Source organism: Falco biarmicus, chromosome 4 (assembly GCF_023638135.1).
Source record: "Falco biarmicus isolate bFalBia1 chromosome 4, bFalBia1.pri, whole genome shotgun sequence".
In the NCBI taxonomy this organism is placed as follows: domain Eukaryota; kingdom Metazoa; phylum Chordata; class Aves; order Falconiformes; family Falconidae; genus Falco; species Falco biarmicus.
In genome coordinates, this window is record NC_079291.1 from 71,252,626 (window position 1) to 71,271,741 (window position 19,116).

General features: G+C 39.0%; 1 protein-coding gene across 3 annotated transcripts; it reads right to left on the reverse strand.

The window, feature by feature from the left end:
* Positions 1-3,351: 3,351 nt before the first annotated feature.
* METTL22 (methyltransferase 22, Kin17 lysine) lies at positions 3,352-16,189 on the reverse strand. Of its 3 annotated transcripts, none has more exons than XM_056337524.1 (11): positions 16,069-16,189; positions 14,363-14,710; positions 12,416-12,763; positions 11,996-12,036; positions 11,768-11,912; positions 11,223-11,294; positions 10,575-10,628; positions 9,264-9,344; positions 8,122-8,224; positions 7,152-7,320; positions 3,352-5,627 (listed from the first exon to the last, which is right to left on the reverse strand). In XM_056337524.1, the coding sequence occupies exons 2-11, from the start codon at positions 14,490-14,492 to the stop codon at positions 5,592-5,594; spliced, it is 1,179 nt and encodes a 392-aa protein (XP_056193499.1). In that variant the 5' UTR covers positions 14,493-14,710; positions 16,069-16,189; the 3' UTR covers positions 3,352-5,591. The 3 variants fall into 3 exon arrangements, with proteins under 3 accessions (XP_056193499.1, XP_056193498.1, XP_056193500.1); XM_056337523.1 differs by lacking the exon at positions 16,069-16,189 and adding an exon at positions 15,575-15,827; XM_056337525.1 differs by lacking the exon at positions 16,069-16,189 and adding an exon at positions 13,050-13,098 and having other exon boundaries at positions 14,363-14,466.
* Between the last annotated feature and the right edge of the window lie 2,927 nt (positions 16,190-19,116).

Consider the following 19,116-nt stretch of genomic DNA (forward strand, 5'->3'; position numbering starts at 1 on the left):
ACTGCCTTTAAAACCAACAGCAGCATTTGGCCTTAACACTTGTGGCAATCTGACTACAGGTAATCATGCTCTCAGGCACGTGACCGAGATAAATCAGCTTGCTAAAATGACATGCACTGCCACATGTTAAGAGTACAGCTTCATATAACCCCAAAGTGGACCCAACTACCCATTGCCATCAAAAGAACTGGTCTGCTCTCTATACCCCCAGCAACAAAACTCTACCAATTGCCTTCTATTGGATCACAGGAGGCAGATGGATGCGATCTCACTGATTCAATAGAAAAATATCCTTGCAATTAGATTTCCTTGGAATCAAAAAAATCTGACTCAGATTGCAAAATTGCTATAACCAACACTACTATGGAAGAGGAAAACATACCACTAGAATATAATATAAGCACAAAGGGTTGAAAGCAGGACTGCTTCTCCAGCAACTACCTATTCTTTTATCAAAATAAAGCATAGTGCAAATTGATACCCTTTACCTGTAGCCCACAAAGAAAAACGTATTATATATGCTTCACTGCTAACAGTTCAGAGGGACAGAATGACTCAGCTACAGCACTGTAAGCCATTAACTTGACTCAGACTTGCAGGGCTCTTCAAGGATGGGCAGCCAAAACTCAGACCACATAAAAGGCTGCTCCTGAAAATACATTGCTCAGTGCAAGAAATAAGGCAACTGTGCAGATGTAATAGAACTGAGGACGTGCCTCCTCATTCTGTCTGCAAGAATCTACCCTTTTATTTTTCCATGAGCATAACAACTTGCATCTTCATCTTTTGACCGGCCAGTACCTCTACATAAAAGAATATTAAAGAAAAAAAATACTAAATACACCATGATCAAGCTTACTTGTATGCATCATCTAGACATTCAGGCTCCTCAGTTTCCCCTGCTGCTTTCCAAGAGTCCCCAAATTACTTCCTAAGAACCAACCCCACCCTCCCATTACTTTATTGGAGTTTCCTGTGCTGCTTCCTGACAGCCCTCACAACGCCCTGTAGGACTGCACCTCCCCACAACTCCTGGCTTTCCAGGAAAATGCCAACATTACTTTCTAGGATTGGCTCCAGTTTTGTAGGAATCCCCCTGCCCCTCCAAATCCCTCCTTTCCAGGAATTCCTCATGCTACTTTCTAGGACCACTACGGTTTGCTCACCCCATCCCCACTATTTTTAGGGAATCTCATTTTCTATCTGGATTTCTCCCTTTTCTATTTTGTAATTAACATTATTTGCTTCTATAGCAGCAGCAAAAGTACAGTAATTGTCTCTGCTTCTCCCCCCACCCCCCCCCATGCTATTTAAGGCCTCTAGCAAGATGTGGGTCTGTGCTTCACAAACAATGTAAGAAATGTTCATAAGATCGTATAAAACTGCAAGGTCATTGATAAAGTGCATTTAAGTCTTTCAAAAATTCATTTTAGTCACTTTTATTGTTGCAAAAGAATCAATTTCATAACTTCCTTTAAGCATACTGTGCTATGCCACTACAGACAGGCAAGTATTGTCCTGATTCCTTAAAGAAATACGCTGGAGTACATTGGCTTATTAATCCTGACATGAAAGACAGCAGAAGTTTTGGACACACGCAAATTTTTTTTTTCAAGTTTCAGGGTGTTCACCAGAATGAAAAAACAGAACAAAACAAACAACACCCAGCAATGCAACTGCCAGGGACAAAGCCCTTAACTTGGGTGAGAATAGAAAAGGACGGGAGATAGTGCTGTATGTAGAAGTTCATGAGAACAGTTGAGTCAATGAACAGACAATCTCATGAGATTTATTGGCTATAAAACTTTGAGATCAAATTTAATTCCTGATCTTCTAATGAATGAGAAGTCCTTGCTACACACACAAAGTTACATCCACTTCTCCCTAGGAAGTTTCCTGAAAATCCCAAACTGCTGGAGGCAGCCTCCTAAAGCTACTGTTAAAAAGTAGGTAATTTAACATCATTTTTTTCCAAGATCATTTCCATGGCAACTTCATCTCTAATACACACATCTGCAAGTCTAGGTGAGAAATACAGAACTACATATTCAACCTAAACTGTTACTCCAACATACAATGTTGTTAAACCAGAAAAGAACAGGGTGTTTAACAAACTGTAAAATGTTTTGACTCAAAGCGTTGTACAGCAGATGGAGCTACAAGCATGGTCTATGAATAGCCACCTACACATGAGAACACAGAGATAATAAACATACATAATGTATCCCATCAAGTGATTATCTTAAATAACTTTTCTTTCTACTGCAAAATACTTTCTACACACAAGTTCACTTTTGTGAACAAAATTTCACAATAAAGCAGCTCTCCCAAGTTTCACATCAACAAAGATTGAAAAGAAATCAATGTGATCAGCTTGCAATGCTCATTCAAATGTCACATAAATGTTCAAGCTCTTCTTTTGACCAGTATCTCCAATGCCATCTGTGTTCCTCTAAGAGGAGACAGCAGCAGGACAGGGCTGCCTGCCATCTTCATCTGAAGTGTGGGGACTAAGGAAGGACATGTGTTATTGCACCAACACCAGTGACAAAAGTAAAGATTAATTTGTTTCAAACAAGATTCCTCATAGAAGATCACACGTCTGTCCACCCATTAACACACTTCCAAGAAAATTGTGACACTCCTCTCCTTTATCAGAAATGCACTGCAAGAGTTGCATGGGTTCCCCTCCATCTCCTCTGCATTTCCGCCTCCCCAAAACAATCCATCTGGCTGACCCACTGGACTTGCCAACCAGATTCAGAAGTGCTCCCAAAGTGCAGAATGACTTTATTTAGCAGAGGAGAAAGTCAGTTTTCCAAATGAAATCTTTCCAACCTCAACTCTACAGGAGAGTAGAAACATTAATAATTTTTACACTAAGCACCTACCTTCTCTTCCTTCCCCTTCACAAAAACAAAGAACTTGCAGGAATAGGCAATACTGACTAGAAACATTTACTAATTCCCCTTTTTTCCCTACTAGCTATGAGGTGATCAGACAGAACCATACGAATAGGACAGCAGAGTTCTTAAGGGGTTTACAATGAAACAAACTGCTTCCCAGTAACTCACAAGTCCAGCACCATACAACCTGATGTTGAATCATTTGACTTTTCTGTATGAATCAAAAGCCTCATGCAATTTACACTGGACTGTTGCATACATACTAATATCTTCTCCTCCTCACAATCATATTTTCTTCTCCTTTCCATCTGGCTAAAAATCATGATAAATTCTGCCTAACACACAGCAAAAAAGAAGAGGTATAAGACAGAACTGCCAAAAAACCCTTACAAACATTAACTGTTACAATTTTTCAAAGTTTACATACACCACCACAGGAGCATACTATTTTTTAAATAACGCTTTATTAGGAGAAAAATCCTTCTTGATTACATAAATACAGATAACGTGCTCAAAGCATTATCATTTTAAGCAGTAACTTGATTTCCAATCACAATATATATACTCAAGACTAAACAATTCCCCACTTTTAATCATCTTAATAAACAGTGCACTACTAAAGGTGTAAATCTGCAAGATGAATTCTGAAAACAACTACCGTGTATGGCATATTTGAAGTATGCTTAAAGTCCAAATTGAGAAGGTAGCATCTGTACTTAATATCCGTAAGTGGCATCGGACAATTCTCTGGCCAGACAGACTACATGATCTCTCATTAACATCGCAGAGCTGAGGCATTGTAAGACCTTTGTCATTGTGTTCTTAGAATTGTTGCCTCTTGCTGACTATCCCTTATCATCAGTGAAAAGGGTCATACACAAATTTGCAATTTGGCCTTTAGACCTCAGTCACTGAACCCTTAAGTCATTGTTTCCCTTCAAAAGAAAGATTAACTTTGTTTCTTTAGAAGGAAATTCTACTTCAGCTTGCTTCCCAAGCAGCCATGATGTTTGTATTTTCTCAACCAAAGATTCAAGCATAAAAATATTTTTCAGATGTTAATCTAAGCCAGCTGTGGTAAAATGGCTGAATTATATTACAAGGATCTACAGCATCTCTCTACTCGGATGAGTTTCTGTTGATAATTGCAAAGACTTTCAGAAGTTCTGCACAAGTAAAAATCTCTAACTGCACACACTATTTCACATCAGTTCAAATTAATTTCATACTACAGCCTTCATAAAATTACTACTTAAAAAACAGCTACATGCAAACCCAGTTGTTATCAGCTAATCTACCAAAATTAACAACATTACAATCCAAGCAACCAACCAAAAGGACACCATCTGGGAATCTTTGGATTCAAATACAGTTTTGTATCTTTGAAGTTCAAATGAAGGTTCTGAGAGAGAAGTTCTGTATTAACCTAGGCAGATGTATGCTAACACAACATATTTACTTTGACTATGCTCACAGGAAAAGGCCACCATCATCTAATAACCTTTCATCTCATTAAAGACCACACAAATATAAGTCTTCATACACATAAGCAGGTTATAAAATAACCAACTTAAAACAATTGAACTAAACCAAACGTAAAACAGACTTTCAAGAAGTCAACCAGATGCGTCTAATGTAATGTATGCAGCCTCCCACGAGTCACAGGCAGGAGCAGCTTCATCACCAATACTCTCATAATGCTAAAGAATCCAGCAGGCACAAGAACTTCTTGACAGCGTACATATGGCAAGTGATATAAACATAACAGTACACAGAGAAGTTATAAAAAGTACAAATAGATTTTGGTTTCATTAACAACACAGAAGAGATGTGATCAGTATGTTGTACTTTAATCCAAAAGCTAAAACACTGAAGGCCTCGTTCCGTATGGGCAAGACATTCTTGGTCACCTCCTTCTCCTCAGCCTCACATGTATACATACGTTAAGGGTAGAATTCCAAACATTATAAGAGAGCAGTGGCATATCAATTTACATGGTTACCTTCCCACCCTCAACCTGGCAAGGACAGAAATGCTTAAAATTCCAGCAGGACAACACAGCTTCAAGACCTCTATGGAGTACTTTTTTAGGCTGAAACAAAATGCATCTTGTCTCCTTTCAGTTCAGACAGCAGCCCTAAACTAGAATGATTTAGAAAGCACAAACTGAAAATTAAGGACTAAGTTTCAGGAACACATTGTTTAAAGAGAAGTTCACGGAAGATAAACAGGTTTTGCTCAGAACTGTTTCACAAATGTCCATAAATACAAGCAACGTGGAACTGGGATGAGACCAAGAACAGTGTCCATATTCAGAAAACAAAAAAGGAGAATGCACGACACCCTCAAATCAGCTACATGGAAAAGGTTAAATACCTCTTTGTTAGACTCTAAAACCTACGTCACCAATCCCAAAGAGCAAGTCACCTTGTCATGCCACTGTTTGGCATCTAGCACGTACTCTGAAGATTAACATTACTCAGTTTTGTAAAAGAAATATCAAAAATCCCATATGTCCTAAGTGCCAAACCCAAAACTTACTGAAGCAAATCTGCATAGCAATATTTTCCGAGAACACAGTTCCACCAGGAAAATGCTTTTCTTGGGATGAATATCCTTTTTTAATAAAACATCCAAAAAGCCTTTATCCTTAAATAAAATATCTTCTATTTTCTCATGTCCCTGTCATGTTAGCTGTTCAGCAATGATCTTCCACAATTCCTGTAGCAGTGGAAAAAAACCAAACATACAGGTATTTTCTTAGATCAGTAGGCTGCAATTATGAAGAAGTTCAACATGCCCACTTGAAGACAAGAGACACCCAATACATCCATCTATAGACAGTGTCCATCTATGTAATTTCTAGAACAACCACAGAATTGTATTTAAGACAGAGCAAAAGAATAGATTTCTTCATTCTTGTAGCATGACTTTTAGAATAAAATAATTAGTATGATTCAAATAATTTGTTTTAAAATAATATCATTGGTCTGCATGACATCCTGCAGTAATTTGACTCAATTTTGCTCTTTTTTTAGCCTGTGTTGACAAACGCTTTCAATAATGCTTGTAAAAATACAACTGAAAAAAAATACTCATTTTACTGAGGAAGCATTTGTGAGACCTTGACTGTCTTAAACACACACACCCCTTCTCAATGTGTTTGACAATGAAGATTAAGAATGGGCCATTTTATTTCTGAAGAATAAATTAGCATATGCTTTGTCTGCTATACAGAAGATTATTAAGCAAACTACAACATGCTCTTCACCATGACACCTTGAATTGTGGCAATATACTTCATGATAAAACACTTAGGCATTTTAAAAATGCATGTATTTAAAAGAGCAATAGCTTTCTGCAAAAAGGTAGGGAATGAGTTTATACATTTAGGCATAATCCAGGTTATATTTATGTACTTCTACAAATTATTTTGAAGTTTTGCATGCATGTTTTATGCCTGAAGGTATCAGCATTAAGTAAAATAAATCAATGGCATGAAGTAACTGTGGCCCCCATAACCTTACCAAGCATACATACTGCAGAAGACACGGCAACAGTACGTTGGCTACAGGAACATCATTTCTTGGTAACAGACTTGCAACCTAGTGCAAGATTTGCAAGTTCTCTAAAAAGATCTGTTAGATTGTATTGTTCTAGAAGCTAGCAAGCTATTAGCCACCCCGCACAATATTCAAAAGAGCAGTTGATTGGAGGGGGGTGGGGAGTGAAAAAAAAGAAAGAGAACTGTAAGTGCTTGGGAGGTAATTATATAACTACAAATATTATATTTGACATGTTTATGAGTAACAGAAGGTTACAGCTAATTGCCTTCTCCATAGGTATTACAACATTATATCCTGAACCTTGAAGTACTAAAACTATGAAATTAAAGCTCTTCTACAAGCAAATATATGAGAAGAGGTACTGGTCCAATTTCCTAGTCAATAGCAAAAATTGTATTTTACAAAGTAATGGAGACTGTTTCTTAACCTTTGAGGAAATGAGTGGAATCTAAGCCACTCTACTGCTGGGGATAGAAATGGCTACGTTATATCAATCTAGTACAGATTATGTAAGCACGCACAAACAAGAATCATTTTAAAATGACAAAAAGCTAAATGGAAATAAATGAAAAGGTAATGTTTATTCTCCTGTTCATACTTCATGTTAAGTAAACAGCTGAAAACTAATTTGAGATGGTTAGCCCAACACATTACATTTATTCTAATGAATGCCACTTACCAACTGCTCAATTCGTTCATAGATGAGAAACTGGCAAAAATCAGCCTTAATGGGCTCTACAGTATATTTAATTTTTCTGTCTTGGAGGTTCTCCAAATCATTCAGAGTATTTCTGAAATGACTGTAGGCTTCACATGTAACATCCATATGTCTTAAAGTGAAGTTCAGCCTGGGAAGAAAATACTTAATTTAAAATGTCTTTCCTATACAGGCATCTTAAATAGCTATATAACTTTCCTCAGCTAATAGAAAATGTGGGTCTTCTCAGCGTGATTAACTTTGATAGCCAAACAAAAGTAACCCCTCTGCCCTGCTATTCTTGAAAAGTAGACAAGACTTATGTTAACATCAACACACAGTAACTCTTGGATGAATCTTTTCAATTGATTTTAAAGCACCTGCTGCAACAGAATCATTGGCTTGGCTTCCTGGACAAACACTGGCAACAAATCATATGAATAGCTATTGCTTATCTCCACAGATTTAAGCAAAGCCTACTTATATATTAGTTTATGAATGGACTGCAACACAAGACTACTTAAAAACATTCAACAGTTCCATGAAAGAAAACACAAAAGAAATTGTTATAGTGGTCTTGAGCTGGGAAACATTTATCCTATCTCTGTGCCCCTTCATTCTGCCCTGTGACCCCAAAAATATATAGCAAATATTGTCAGGCATTGTAAAATACATCAGACTACTTATCCTTACTTGCGCAGAGGTTATACGATGCAAGATAAGTAGGACAACAGGTAGGACAACAAAACCTGAATTCTTGTGGAAGTCAGATTCTGAACTGATAAAAATTAAGCACACACAAAAAAAATGCATGTCCTGAGAATATACTGCAGCCTGCAATCTGCGATGAAAATCAGAAGCTGACCTTCAATCAGATCAGACATCTCTTCCCGATAAATAACGCACATGAAGTTTTTAATGCTTTTTATTTGAAGTTCTTGATTATACTTACCTCTTTTCTAATGCTAGGTAAACTGTGCAAGAATTTCTCAAGTTGTGTGTGATTCTATACAGAGTTCTGAACAAGGCATCTGTCAGGCCATCATCATAGAATACTATAAAAAAAAAGATTAAGAGTATAAAATATGTATACTTAAATGTATTATTTACTTATGTCTTAGGTATGAAACAACAGGCCCCCAAGTCTGATTATTCTAATCAATCAAGTCACTATACATAAAAAATATACTTTGGGATTTAGTTAAATAGCAACAACTGACCCCGTAATAATATCTGCTGCTGCTGCTATTTATGTCAGGCTTTCTTTAGATTTCTTGTGTATCAATGGGAATCACTTCTGTCAGACAACTTACAATACTTTAACAAGATTTCTATCAGTCTGGAAATATCTTACTGCAAAACTAAGACAGACAGAATATCACAATGTGTAGGGCCTCCCTTTTTACAAAAATACAAAAAAGGCAATAACTAATTTGCATACCATTATAACCATATCTCCTTAGAAAGCAGCCTTGCAACATATTCCAATATCATAACTAAAACCACACCTCCTTTATTTATACATTGAAACAATGTGTTTCCTATACAGATAAGCTAGCCTATCATTTTTCATTCCTTCACTTAAGCAAGAAAAGAAAAAAAAAGAAAAAAAAAAAAAGAGTAGAAAAAAACCCCACACAGATATCCAAAGGCATAGACTCCATGGGCAAGCACAGCATCCGAAACTGCTCTTCAAATTACAGAATATTAGTCTAACCACATATCTACCATTATTTGCATAGACATTATCTGATGCAAAACAAAGGTAGGATAACGAAGATGACAAAGCTCTTCTGAAAGTCAAATTCATCACTTACTTGTGATTATGTTCTTTGAGTAATTTATTTAGTCACAAGTAATTACCACACCAAAGGGAAATAAAATATAGTAGTTCTCCTATTGCTAACTCAGAATGTAAATACAATTCTTTGAAAAAAAACACCAAAACCAAAAAAACCCCCACAAACAGAGGCAGGAACACTTAAGGGAAAGCTCTGACAAATTAAGTAAGGATCTGACCTATTAGATTTTAACAATCAAACCAGGTATGTTTAAATTATTACTCATAATGCTTAAGTGTTTATATTTTCCTACCGTCAGCTGCCATTATTACAGTACAGTGCTCATGTAAATCAGCAATCTCTTCTTCAGACCAGCTATAAAGAGCTTCAGGATCTGTAACAAAGAATATGGCTTTGGTACACATGATTAAATGTCTGAAATGACTGACAGCTGGAAAAAAATTTCATAACTCCTGTGGTCATCTGCTACTCCATAAATGGAGCACCCCATTGAAGGTAACCCAAAACCTCTCTCTATTCATGCTCTGAAGTTTCCTGCAGTCCCTTGCTTCCTCTGCATTATGTCCAGCCCTCCCAAGGCTCACTGGCAAGTTTTCTTTCACTTTAGAATTTACAACCAACTACCATCTTGTAGTGAAATCGCAGATTTAACTACTTTAAAATAAATACTCCTTTAAATAAAAAAAAGAAATGCATCTTTGTGTAAGTTTTTATTAAGCTTCCTACTTCTTCATGCTTTTAAAAAATTTAGACTCTGTTGAAATACAGAAACTTTCTCTGGAAGTTGAAAAAACATAAAGCCTTTTCAACTGGCAGTATCAAATATTTTCATTAACCAGAATGTTCTGAGGTCCAAGAGAGGTTTTTGAATGTGTGAAGGATGTTTCCACTTGTTTAAATAGTCATTCCATTTCTTAGAAGCATTACCTCAAATCCAACTGATACAAAAAATAAACTGTTAAGTAGGCTTCACATAATCTAGTGCTACCACTTTGTGTTGACCTTGCAACCACTAGAAAGTTTTTGTGATCTGCTTTACTATCATTAGTTGCACTTTAAATGTTACTCAAGTTAGTTCCCTCTCTTTTGCTAAAAGCAGCAGAACACATTCCCTTAGCAGATATTTAAAATATAACAAATTCACCACTACATTTGGAACAAATATTTATACATTTTCAAATCATCACCTACCCTCCCCACCACCTTCTATAGTTTTGTATTCATGCAGTCATAAGCCACACAATACCATCATATCAAAATCTGGATTACAGTAACCCAAATCCATGTCACTGTGCCTGGATTCCATTATCACCACATAACAGACACATCTCATTTGTACCTCTTGGATTTTGACCTAAGTAAAGGATAGACACCACTTGTTTATTCTCAACCTATGAGTAAAGCCTTCCTTACTCATTCACATGGCAACAATGCACCCAAAGACAATTGTGTACTTTCAACTATTTTTCCAGAGGCGTATGTGCTGGAGGATTTTACTTCATAAACAACAGAATAAGCTTTTCTTGATGATTCTGGAGGGAAAAAAAACCCCTCACATCAAAACACCAAACCATATTTAAAAGGACCCATTATAACCACCTACCAGTGCAGAATTCTTCTTTCAGCCAGTCCAGTTTTTTTACTTTAACTTCTCCCCCTGTGGGTGAAGAAAGATCGCATCAGTCACAAATGGCCTTTCAGACAGTACCTAAGCAAAAGTAGAGTAAAAATCTGTTCTGAAACAAGCGATGAAGATCTATTACAAGGAGACATGAAACAAAGTTGAACATCAAATGATTTACTGTACAAAACCAGTTACTCACAAGAGAACACGATGAACTTAAGGGTCAGAAAGACAAACTATGTTCTTTTTTACATCTCACTTGCAAAATACTTTTCCTTTTCAGAGTTCTACCTCTGTCATTTACACTCTGTTTACGTGACCCTGGCACCTGGCTATCTCTGATCCTCCCAAGTACCTCAGTGAAACTCACACAATGACTGTGCAGAAACTACAGCTGGTCTTCAATGATGACCAGAGAAAGAGTAAGTATTTTGCTCTTCTGAAAAGGAAGCTGTCCCATTATGGACCACATACAGCTATCTTGCATCTTTCTTTTTACATGAGTCACTTTTAACCAAGACTATTTTTTTTTTTACTTATGAATATGCTCGGTAGTCAATGACTGTGCTGTTTAATCCCAGAGTAGTTGATATATAGGCAATTGCATCAACAATGTACAGCACTTACTTCCCAGCTCCATCAGGTGTTTGTTTAATACAACATTTTGCTCACACATGGCCAGAAGATCTTCACCAACATCTGGAAAAAAGTGATAATTATATTCAAAACTAGAATATTTTGCACGGGCCACACATGCCCCTGACCTCTCAGACTAATACTCTAAGTGTCTCAAACCGATGAGATTAAGGAAATTCAGAGCAATTCTGTCCACAGATGATTGCTTCCCTAGTATCCTTCTTGCTTTTATCTTTCAGTACTAAGCTCTGAACCATTCTTGAAGAAACCAGTTAGATCCCCACACTACCTATTTTAATCTAGGCACACTATCTTGACTTCACAGCAATGTATCTTGCTTTTAAACTCTTACACTTACAAGTAGCATGGCTTTTTCATTCTGTTTAGAAAGTTCTTCCTATTTTTCAACACAACTTTATACACATTAATAAAAAGTTATTAACTAAAACTGAACAGAGGAGGATGAAAATGCCAGGATGAAAGCATTGCTTCATGAAGTTTCATGAAAATATTTAACTGAACGTTAACTGCCTTACCTGTACAATAAACTCTCTTGGCAACCATTCCCATGATAATGCTTGTAATTCCAGTGCCACCTCCAAGCTCTAGCACCGAGCAACACCTGAATGTGTCCCGTTTGAACAAAATGTAATCAGCAAGAAGAAAGGCTGCACGCCAGACCTGTGGATAAGAGCAGCAGTCAAAACAATAAATTCTGAAGCACAATCGATGAACAGCAAGATACTACAAGGCAGAATACATACTTGTTTACCGACATCTTCTAAGGGAGTTGCCATAGTATGTTCTGTGAAAATGAAAGTAAACAGAAATAATTATCTCAAAACATTGTTCAGACCATGTTCCATAGTAGCAAATCTGAAAATCAAGTCCTGCTTCCCTTTCAAATATAGAACTAAACATTCTTAATTCTATATAATAATGCTAGATAATGCCAAAACCCCCACTCTAACTAAGGAGCACTGTTTCCCAACGTGTACTATAGCCCAAATCACTTCTGGAGAAACATGGTAAGTTTTTGAAATATTACAATATCATCGTATTATTTTTTATTATCTCCTTTCATTTAACAACAGATGTTTCATTTCTAAAGAAAACCTACTTTTCTTTTGGTTTACACAAACACATTTATTCCATTTCTCCTTGACTACAAGCCTACAACTTACCTATTTTAACAATATCACTGCAAGTGCATTCTTGCTCATCTTCAAAAGCATCTTCTCTCCCTTTCATGAGAATTACAGGATGCACTCTATCCCTCAAAAGATCCTCTGCTTCTACATCAGAGGCACTTCGAGGTCTTCTGACTACTTCCAAGTCTCCATCATCGTCTAGCAGAGCTTCTACTCCTTCACTATTTAATTCCTTTTCTTTTCTTAGTTTTTTTCTGCCCTTATCACCCAGTTCATCTCCACTTCTGTACTGGTATTCTCTTTCTGTTGTAGATTCTCTCACACATTTCTCAGATGCTAAACCTTCTGTGTTCCAAAGGAGTTTGAAATATGACAGGAACACTGTAAGAATGCGGAGCAGGGAAAAAAGTTAAAAAAATCAAGTAAGAACAGAATCTATGCGCAACTTCCACATTAATGGAATTTTGGTATGCATTTCACATATTAAAAATCTAGAGGATACAAAATTATACTGATAACTTGAAATATAGTTCAATTTGCTATGAAGAAATATTTCTGTTATTAAGCTCTGTGAGTAGAAATAAATGAAGCACTTTCACAGTCTACCGGCTGACTCTGCACCAATGCAGTCACAATGCACATTTTCATCTGATTTAGTAACACTTACTTTAACAATTGCCAGAAGGGATGGTTTCTTACATCCCCCAAAAGATCTTCTGTTGAGACAAGGTCAAACCAAGTTGAAAGAAGAATTAGTACAAATTATAATTTGTTTCTTTAGGTTAAAATTTAATTTCTGTCTTACAAGAAACAAACATGTTTAGTAAAAAGTAGGACTTTTTATTTTTTTACTGTTTTAAATGTCTTTAGGAATTCAAGCAACTTCAACCTTTAAGATTGTCTTAATAAATAAAGCAATTTCCTAGACGAAGTACATTCAGAGTAGGTAGCACATGCTGCCATTTCATCCTGTTGAAATGTTCTTTGAATCAAGCAAGATCACAGTAAACATGCTGAACAGCATGAAGACACATCATAACATTAATTACCTGGGTTTGACCCGATCAGGGTCCAAATTATTATATGCTTCTTTCGCAAGCCTAGTTTATAATTTTTTTACATTGTCATATGCTAGAACAGCTGCAAAAGTTGTTCTTTTCATATCACAACTGGGTTTGAAAAAAAACCCAAACAATTAATGCTTCTGTCACAGCAAGAACAGTACTTTTCTACAGAACATTTTACCAGAAACTTCAAGGTCAGTTTCCTTGACAACTTTATAGATATCTACAAGCTGGCAATCAGTCAGAGGCATTTGCCAGTTCATTTCCACTACAGCCTTGAGTCTTCAAATTATACGCCAGTTAAAAAACATTGCTATTTTGAGCTTTCTTGTTGACAATTTTTTAAAAATACAACAAATAAAAAAAAACCCAACAAACCAAAACCCAAACAAAGCTGTTAGGCTCCTTTGGAAGAGATGGTATATCATCACATAAAGATTTTATTTAAAAAAAACCATAAATTAATTATGAATTATTTTTATTTTAAACTTAAGTTACACAATTTAAAGCCCCTGGCTTCTCACCTTTTGTGTGCATGCAAGAAACATCCCAACTTTTTAACATGATTCCCAAAGTGCTCTATTGAGATTATAGCTAAATGAACTAATAAATAAATAAAATTAAACCTGCAAGCAAGTTAGTTACTTTGGTTATTTCTTCTGAGAAAGTAATTTAAATTTTCTTTTTTTAAGATAGGCTGTCTACAAATTCTACATTAATAGTTTTCATTTCTGTAGTTAATTTCATGAGGAGAACCCAGCTAGGCCACTTCCTACGGACTGAGTAGGAAGTAATTCTGCTTCTAATGGGAATAAAATATATAATGATTAGATCAACCATTTAAAGCAGGATTCACACATTACAAAGATATAAACACACTTAAAAATACAGCTCCATCAGTCTAAACATACATTACCTGGTTGTCCAACTGCATTCAATCGCACCATGAGACGTCTCTTGTTTGGACAGTGTAAGTGAACATCAGAAAGTACAGTGTCGCTTTTAAATGTGGGGTTATCCATCTCCTCCTCTGTCACATCTACCATGATGTGCTGGTGAGAGGAATTTAAGGTACCCAACCAGTCCCCTATGCAGTGCTGTCACAAAATTGTTTGATACTCTTCTATTAACAGACATCAAGTAACAGTTTGCTCAGCAAGATAAGCTCATGACATAGTTTCTGAGAAGAAATCAGGCAAGACGTGAGCATGCAAACTCCAGCATGCTCCAATAAGACAGCAAGTTGCGCACCATGGTATCCAACCTAAAACCAGACAGACAGCTTTTAGTGACATCCTGACACTGTCTGAACATTGCTCCAGCAATATTTTAGAGGATAACAATGAGATGGCACTGTCTAATAAAGTTGCAATGCAACAATGCTCTCTTTTATAATGCTCCAAAGAATTATCAAATATGTAACTGCTAGCAGCTCACTGGCAGACACTGCATATTTTAGGAAGAGCTACTAATTAGCCTGTGTTAAAAACACCACCACCATGACCACCCCCTAAAAATCCCCACCACGTTACCATGAATGCACAGACTTACAATGCTAAGTCAAGGTCTTCAAGAAATATAAAGGCCATGTGTGCTCAATTTCACCATTTTAAGGAACCTTATTCTTCATAGGAATCTCTGAGTTTTCTCAGAAACTGACACAATTACCAAATATATGATCAAGGGTTTGTCCCCCACATTTTTTATGAGGAGTATCTGCCCTTCCTGAAGAAAATGCAGCTCCTTTTATATGCCTCCACTAACAGGGCTGTTAATGCCTCCTATCTTTGGTGCTCTTTATTCTTTCACAGAAAAAAATATATATAAAAACCTGAAATCATCCTCATTACCTAATGTCCAAGGCTGAACTCTCTCCCTGTCTGAAGGGACAAACAAATGAATTATCTCTTATAAACAGAAAAATAAAGAGGACATTTATTTCCCTATACTCTACAAAACTTGCCATTTTGTAAAGTGCATGTGAAACACTGATGAACAACAGATCTGAAAACAAACAGGTGCTTAGTAACTGAGGTGACAAGCTTAGATCACACACACAAGCCATCACACATCGTATCAACGATGTAGTTAACAACACCCCCACACACATCTCACCAGCTTCACATACCCTTAATACCCCTTTTGTAAAAACTGCTGATGCCATTTCCCGTGTCGGCATTGCCACCTCGGGAGACGAAGCTAGCTTTTCCATCATCTGCTTGCTCCTGAACAGAACCATAAATGCACAGGCTGAAAACGCTTCACGTTGAGCAGGCAACCTTTACCACTTCAGTTATGAAGTTCTACGAACTCCTACAAAGCCTAGCGCAGCCTGCCACCCTGCCCCTTGCCAGGGCACCCGCCGCACCCACGCCCGCTGCAAAGCGCCCCCCGGCCGGCTCCCCCAGACCCGCGGCGCAGAGCAGCCGGGGCAGGGGCAGCGCCAGCGCCGGGCGCCGCTCGGCAGACAGAGCCTGAGCTCCGGGCCCCAGCCCCGGCCCCGGCCCAGCGCCCGCCGCCCCCGCTCGGGGAGCGCCAGCGCAGCCCGCCCGAGCCGCCCCGCTGCGCGCCGGGCCTGGCTGCGGGGACCGGAGCCCGGCGCAGCCTCCCCCCGGCCCCCACCTGCCGCCATGTCGCAGGGGACGGCTCCTTCCGGCGCGCCGCTGCCGCCGCCCCGCGGTGCCCGGCAGAGGGACGGCCGGGGCCGGGACCGGCACCGCGCAGCCGCCGTGGGGCTCGGCAGCGCCTCCCGCGGCCGGCACCGGGGGGCCCGGGCTGCGCATGCCCGCGGCCGGCCCCGGCCCCGCTGCCCGCTCGCCTGGCTGGCGGGGCGCGGCGGAGCGGGGGCACTCACCGGCCCTTACGCCGCAGGCAACGCGCGGGGCTTTGCGCTGTGCTTAACTGCTACCCGGCACCGCCCGCCCGGTAGAAATCCTGGGGAGTCGGTAAACGCGGGCGCTGGCAGCCAAGCTCAGCCTGGCCGCTGAAAGCACCCAGCCAGCTGCCCGGAGTGTGAGCCGCGTTTCTTACCCCATTCCCACATCACTTGGTGTCAGCGTCACTGCCCCGGCCGCACTTCGCGTGTGATTCCGTGCCAAAGCTACAAACTGCTCCAAAACAAAAAATGGGAAAACCTATATGGAGGCAAGGGGGCATTTCCTTAGCCCAAGCTGTATCAGTACTCTGCTACCACTGTACGATTAGATGAAGCAATAGCAGTATCTGCTCACTTATTTGGGGGGTAGAGGTCTAGCTGCTTAATTCTGCAGAGTTTTTAACTGGGTGTCATGAACCCGGCAAAACAAAAAGAAGGCCAAGTTAAGTGTTGAGCCGGAATACCTACCAGAGTGCTTTAGGAAACCATAATAATAGAAATTCATCTAACTTGCAAAGATAGGCAACAGCCGACTAACAGATTTTACTGTCTGCATGGTGGATCTCGTGCCGCAGGTAGTCGTCGCACAGCTGAGCTCATCTACCACCTGGCTGCCCTGAGGTGCCAGGGCAGGGCCGTGTCCCCATCGTGCTGCCGCGGTGGCCGCGGGCACCCTGCAGGCACAGAACCCTGTGGCAGCGGGACCCGCGGCTGGCCATAGCTCTGCGACCCTGTCTCTCTGCAAATTCAGGCACACAGATACGCTCCTAACTCTTGTCTGTATGCTATTTAAGTTTCTCTGCCAGTCTGCAAGGGCTATTGAAGTTTTTTGTATCTTTCACTGGGAGGATCCAGTTCAAAAGTGGGCATTTACGTATTAATTACTTGTTATACGATAGTGATGTCAATTGCTACAGATGATCCTTGTGTTTTTCCTGAGTGGATGCTTGTGGGGAAGGAAGAATTTAAGAATTAATGCTGTGAAAAAAATCTTGGAATGTAATGCATAGTCTGTATTTATATTTTGATGGCTGTTTCTCATCAGCTGTGTCCTTCCATAAAGGCTAAGAATTATTAAGAGAATGAAGTAATCTTTCCCTATTTTTCGTCTGGAGTGTTGAGTGGTAAGGAAATGGAAAGCACAGTGAGCCATTCAGATCTCTCCTTGGAGTTTCTGTGGGGAATTCTATTGGATAAACATCTGACAAAAATGCTTTTATTTGTTTTCCTTTTATCTGGCTCCTGTGAAAGAGCAGAATATTATTTTACTTCCTGTGGCGATATGCTGCCACATAAATTATTACTGCAGACTCTCTCTGCTGGCATATTCCCCACTGCTATAAAATGCTAACAATAGGCAGATAAAGCAGGTTATTTGTCACAAAATCTTACCACTTTGCAACAAGAGACACACACTGGTATGCAGGCCAAGTGTTACTAGAGGAGTAGCTACAAAACTAGGTGCTTCACTACACTACACAGGCTCTTTTAAGCACAAAGGTAAATTATATGAGAAACAGAGCTGCTATAATTTCTTTTCTAAAAAATCCAGCTACCTTGTTTCACGTATGTATAATCATTAGGGAAAGCAGGAATATCTTGTGGCTGCAGAAGGTCTTAAAGGAGCCAGCGCGGCTGCAGACATTGTAGTGTGGGTGGTAACAATGATAGTTGTTTACGGACAACCTAGCTCTTCTTATGCAGTTTCTGTACTGGGCTTTGGCAGCAAATCCCTGAGACCTACCTCTTCTTTAAAGCCTTTAGGATGCACATCAGTTAATTTCCTGTCTTCCTCCCAACCATGTGAGCTAGAAATTTGCTTAAAGAAAGCAACCTAAGAGTATCCCTTAATCACATCACACCAGGAATTGGGGGACTTAAAAGAAACGACGGATTCCCACATGATTTTTGCCGACTCCTGTCATGGCCCAAAGGATATTGCTAGGAGCATTCCTTACAGAGTGCCTTCTAAAATGCCAACACTGTTGCAGGAGGCTCAGAGAAGAAGAAAATTATATAGACAATCCTGAAAAATAAGTATCACAGGGAAAATCGAATTCCTTAGGAACAGATAAAAGAACAAAGCTGATTCTAAGCAGACAGGAATAACCAGATTAATCGATACAACACCACATATTTGATCTTGTACTGTGCAGTAGTATATCCCTAATAGCTCATGATATCTTTCTAATACATACCGTACTGTCTCTTTGCTTGTCTTCTTTTCTTTCATTATGTCTGCCAGACAGAAGTACATTCTGTGCTTTTATTAGTTCAGTAAAAACAACAAATAAAACAAAAAACAAACCAAAAAAACCCACACTGAAGGCTGTGAGGGAAAAAAAATGTATCAGCCCTCATAATTTCAATCCTACTATACTGGGCTGTTGAAAGGAGATACACTGAACTAGTTTTAACTTCATCTTGTTTACTGGGATGCTGGTCTGCAAAGTACTTCAGACACATTCCTTAAGCCACCAAGCAGCATGGAGAAATGTCAGGCAACACAGCGAATAAAGGGACTGTTGGTCTCTATGATAAATTACTGAAGAATTTTGCTCTGCTCTCCAAGAACATATGGCACCTCAGTATTGGTCACCAGGTTGAAAATGCCTAAATAACTGCTTGAAGTTGAAAAGTGCCTGAGAAGAGTAACTGAAAAATAATTTTAAAAGGGCAACTGCAGCTGTCAGCTTTTTTGTCTCCACATTTCCTGAATATCCATTTCTCCTTCCCCAGGGAAGCTAAGATTCATACTGCCTCACCATCAAGAAAACTGAATTACAAAGCACTAA

Coding starts and splice junctions, on each gene's coding strand:
- METTL22 (XM_056337524.1), bottom strand. CDS start 14,492: ATGGTAGATGTGACAGAGGAGGAGATGGATAACCCCACATTTAAAAGC. Junction 8,225..9,263: donor TGTAATAATGGCAGCTGACG/GTAGGAAAATAT, acceptor TTTTTTTTATAG/TATTCTATGATGATGGCCTG. Junction 5,628..7,151: donor ATGAACGAATTGAGCAGTTG/GTAAGTGGCATT, acceptor CCACTGCTACAG/GAATTGTGGAAGATCATTGC.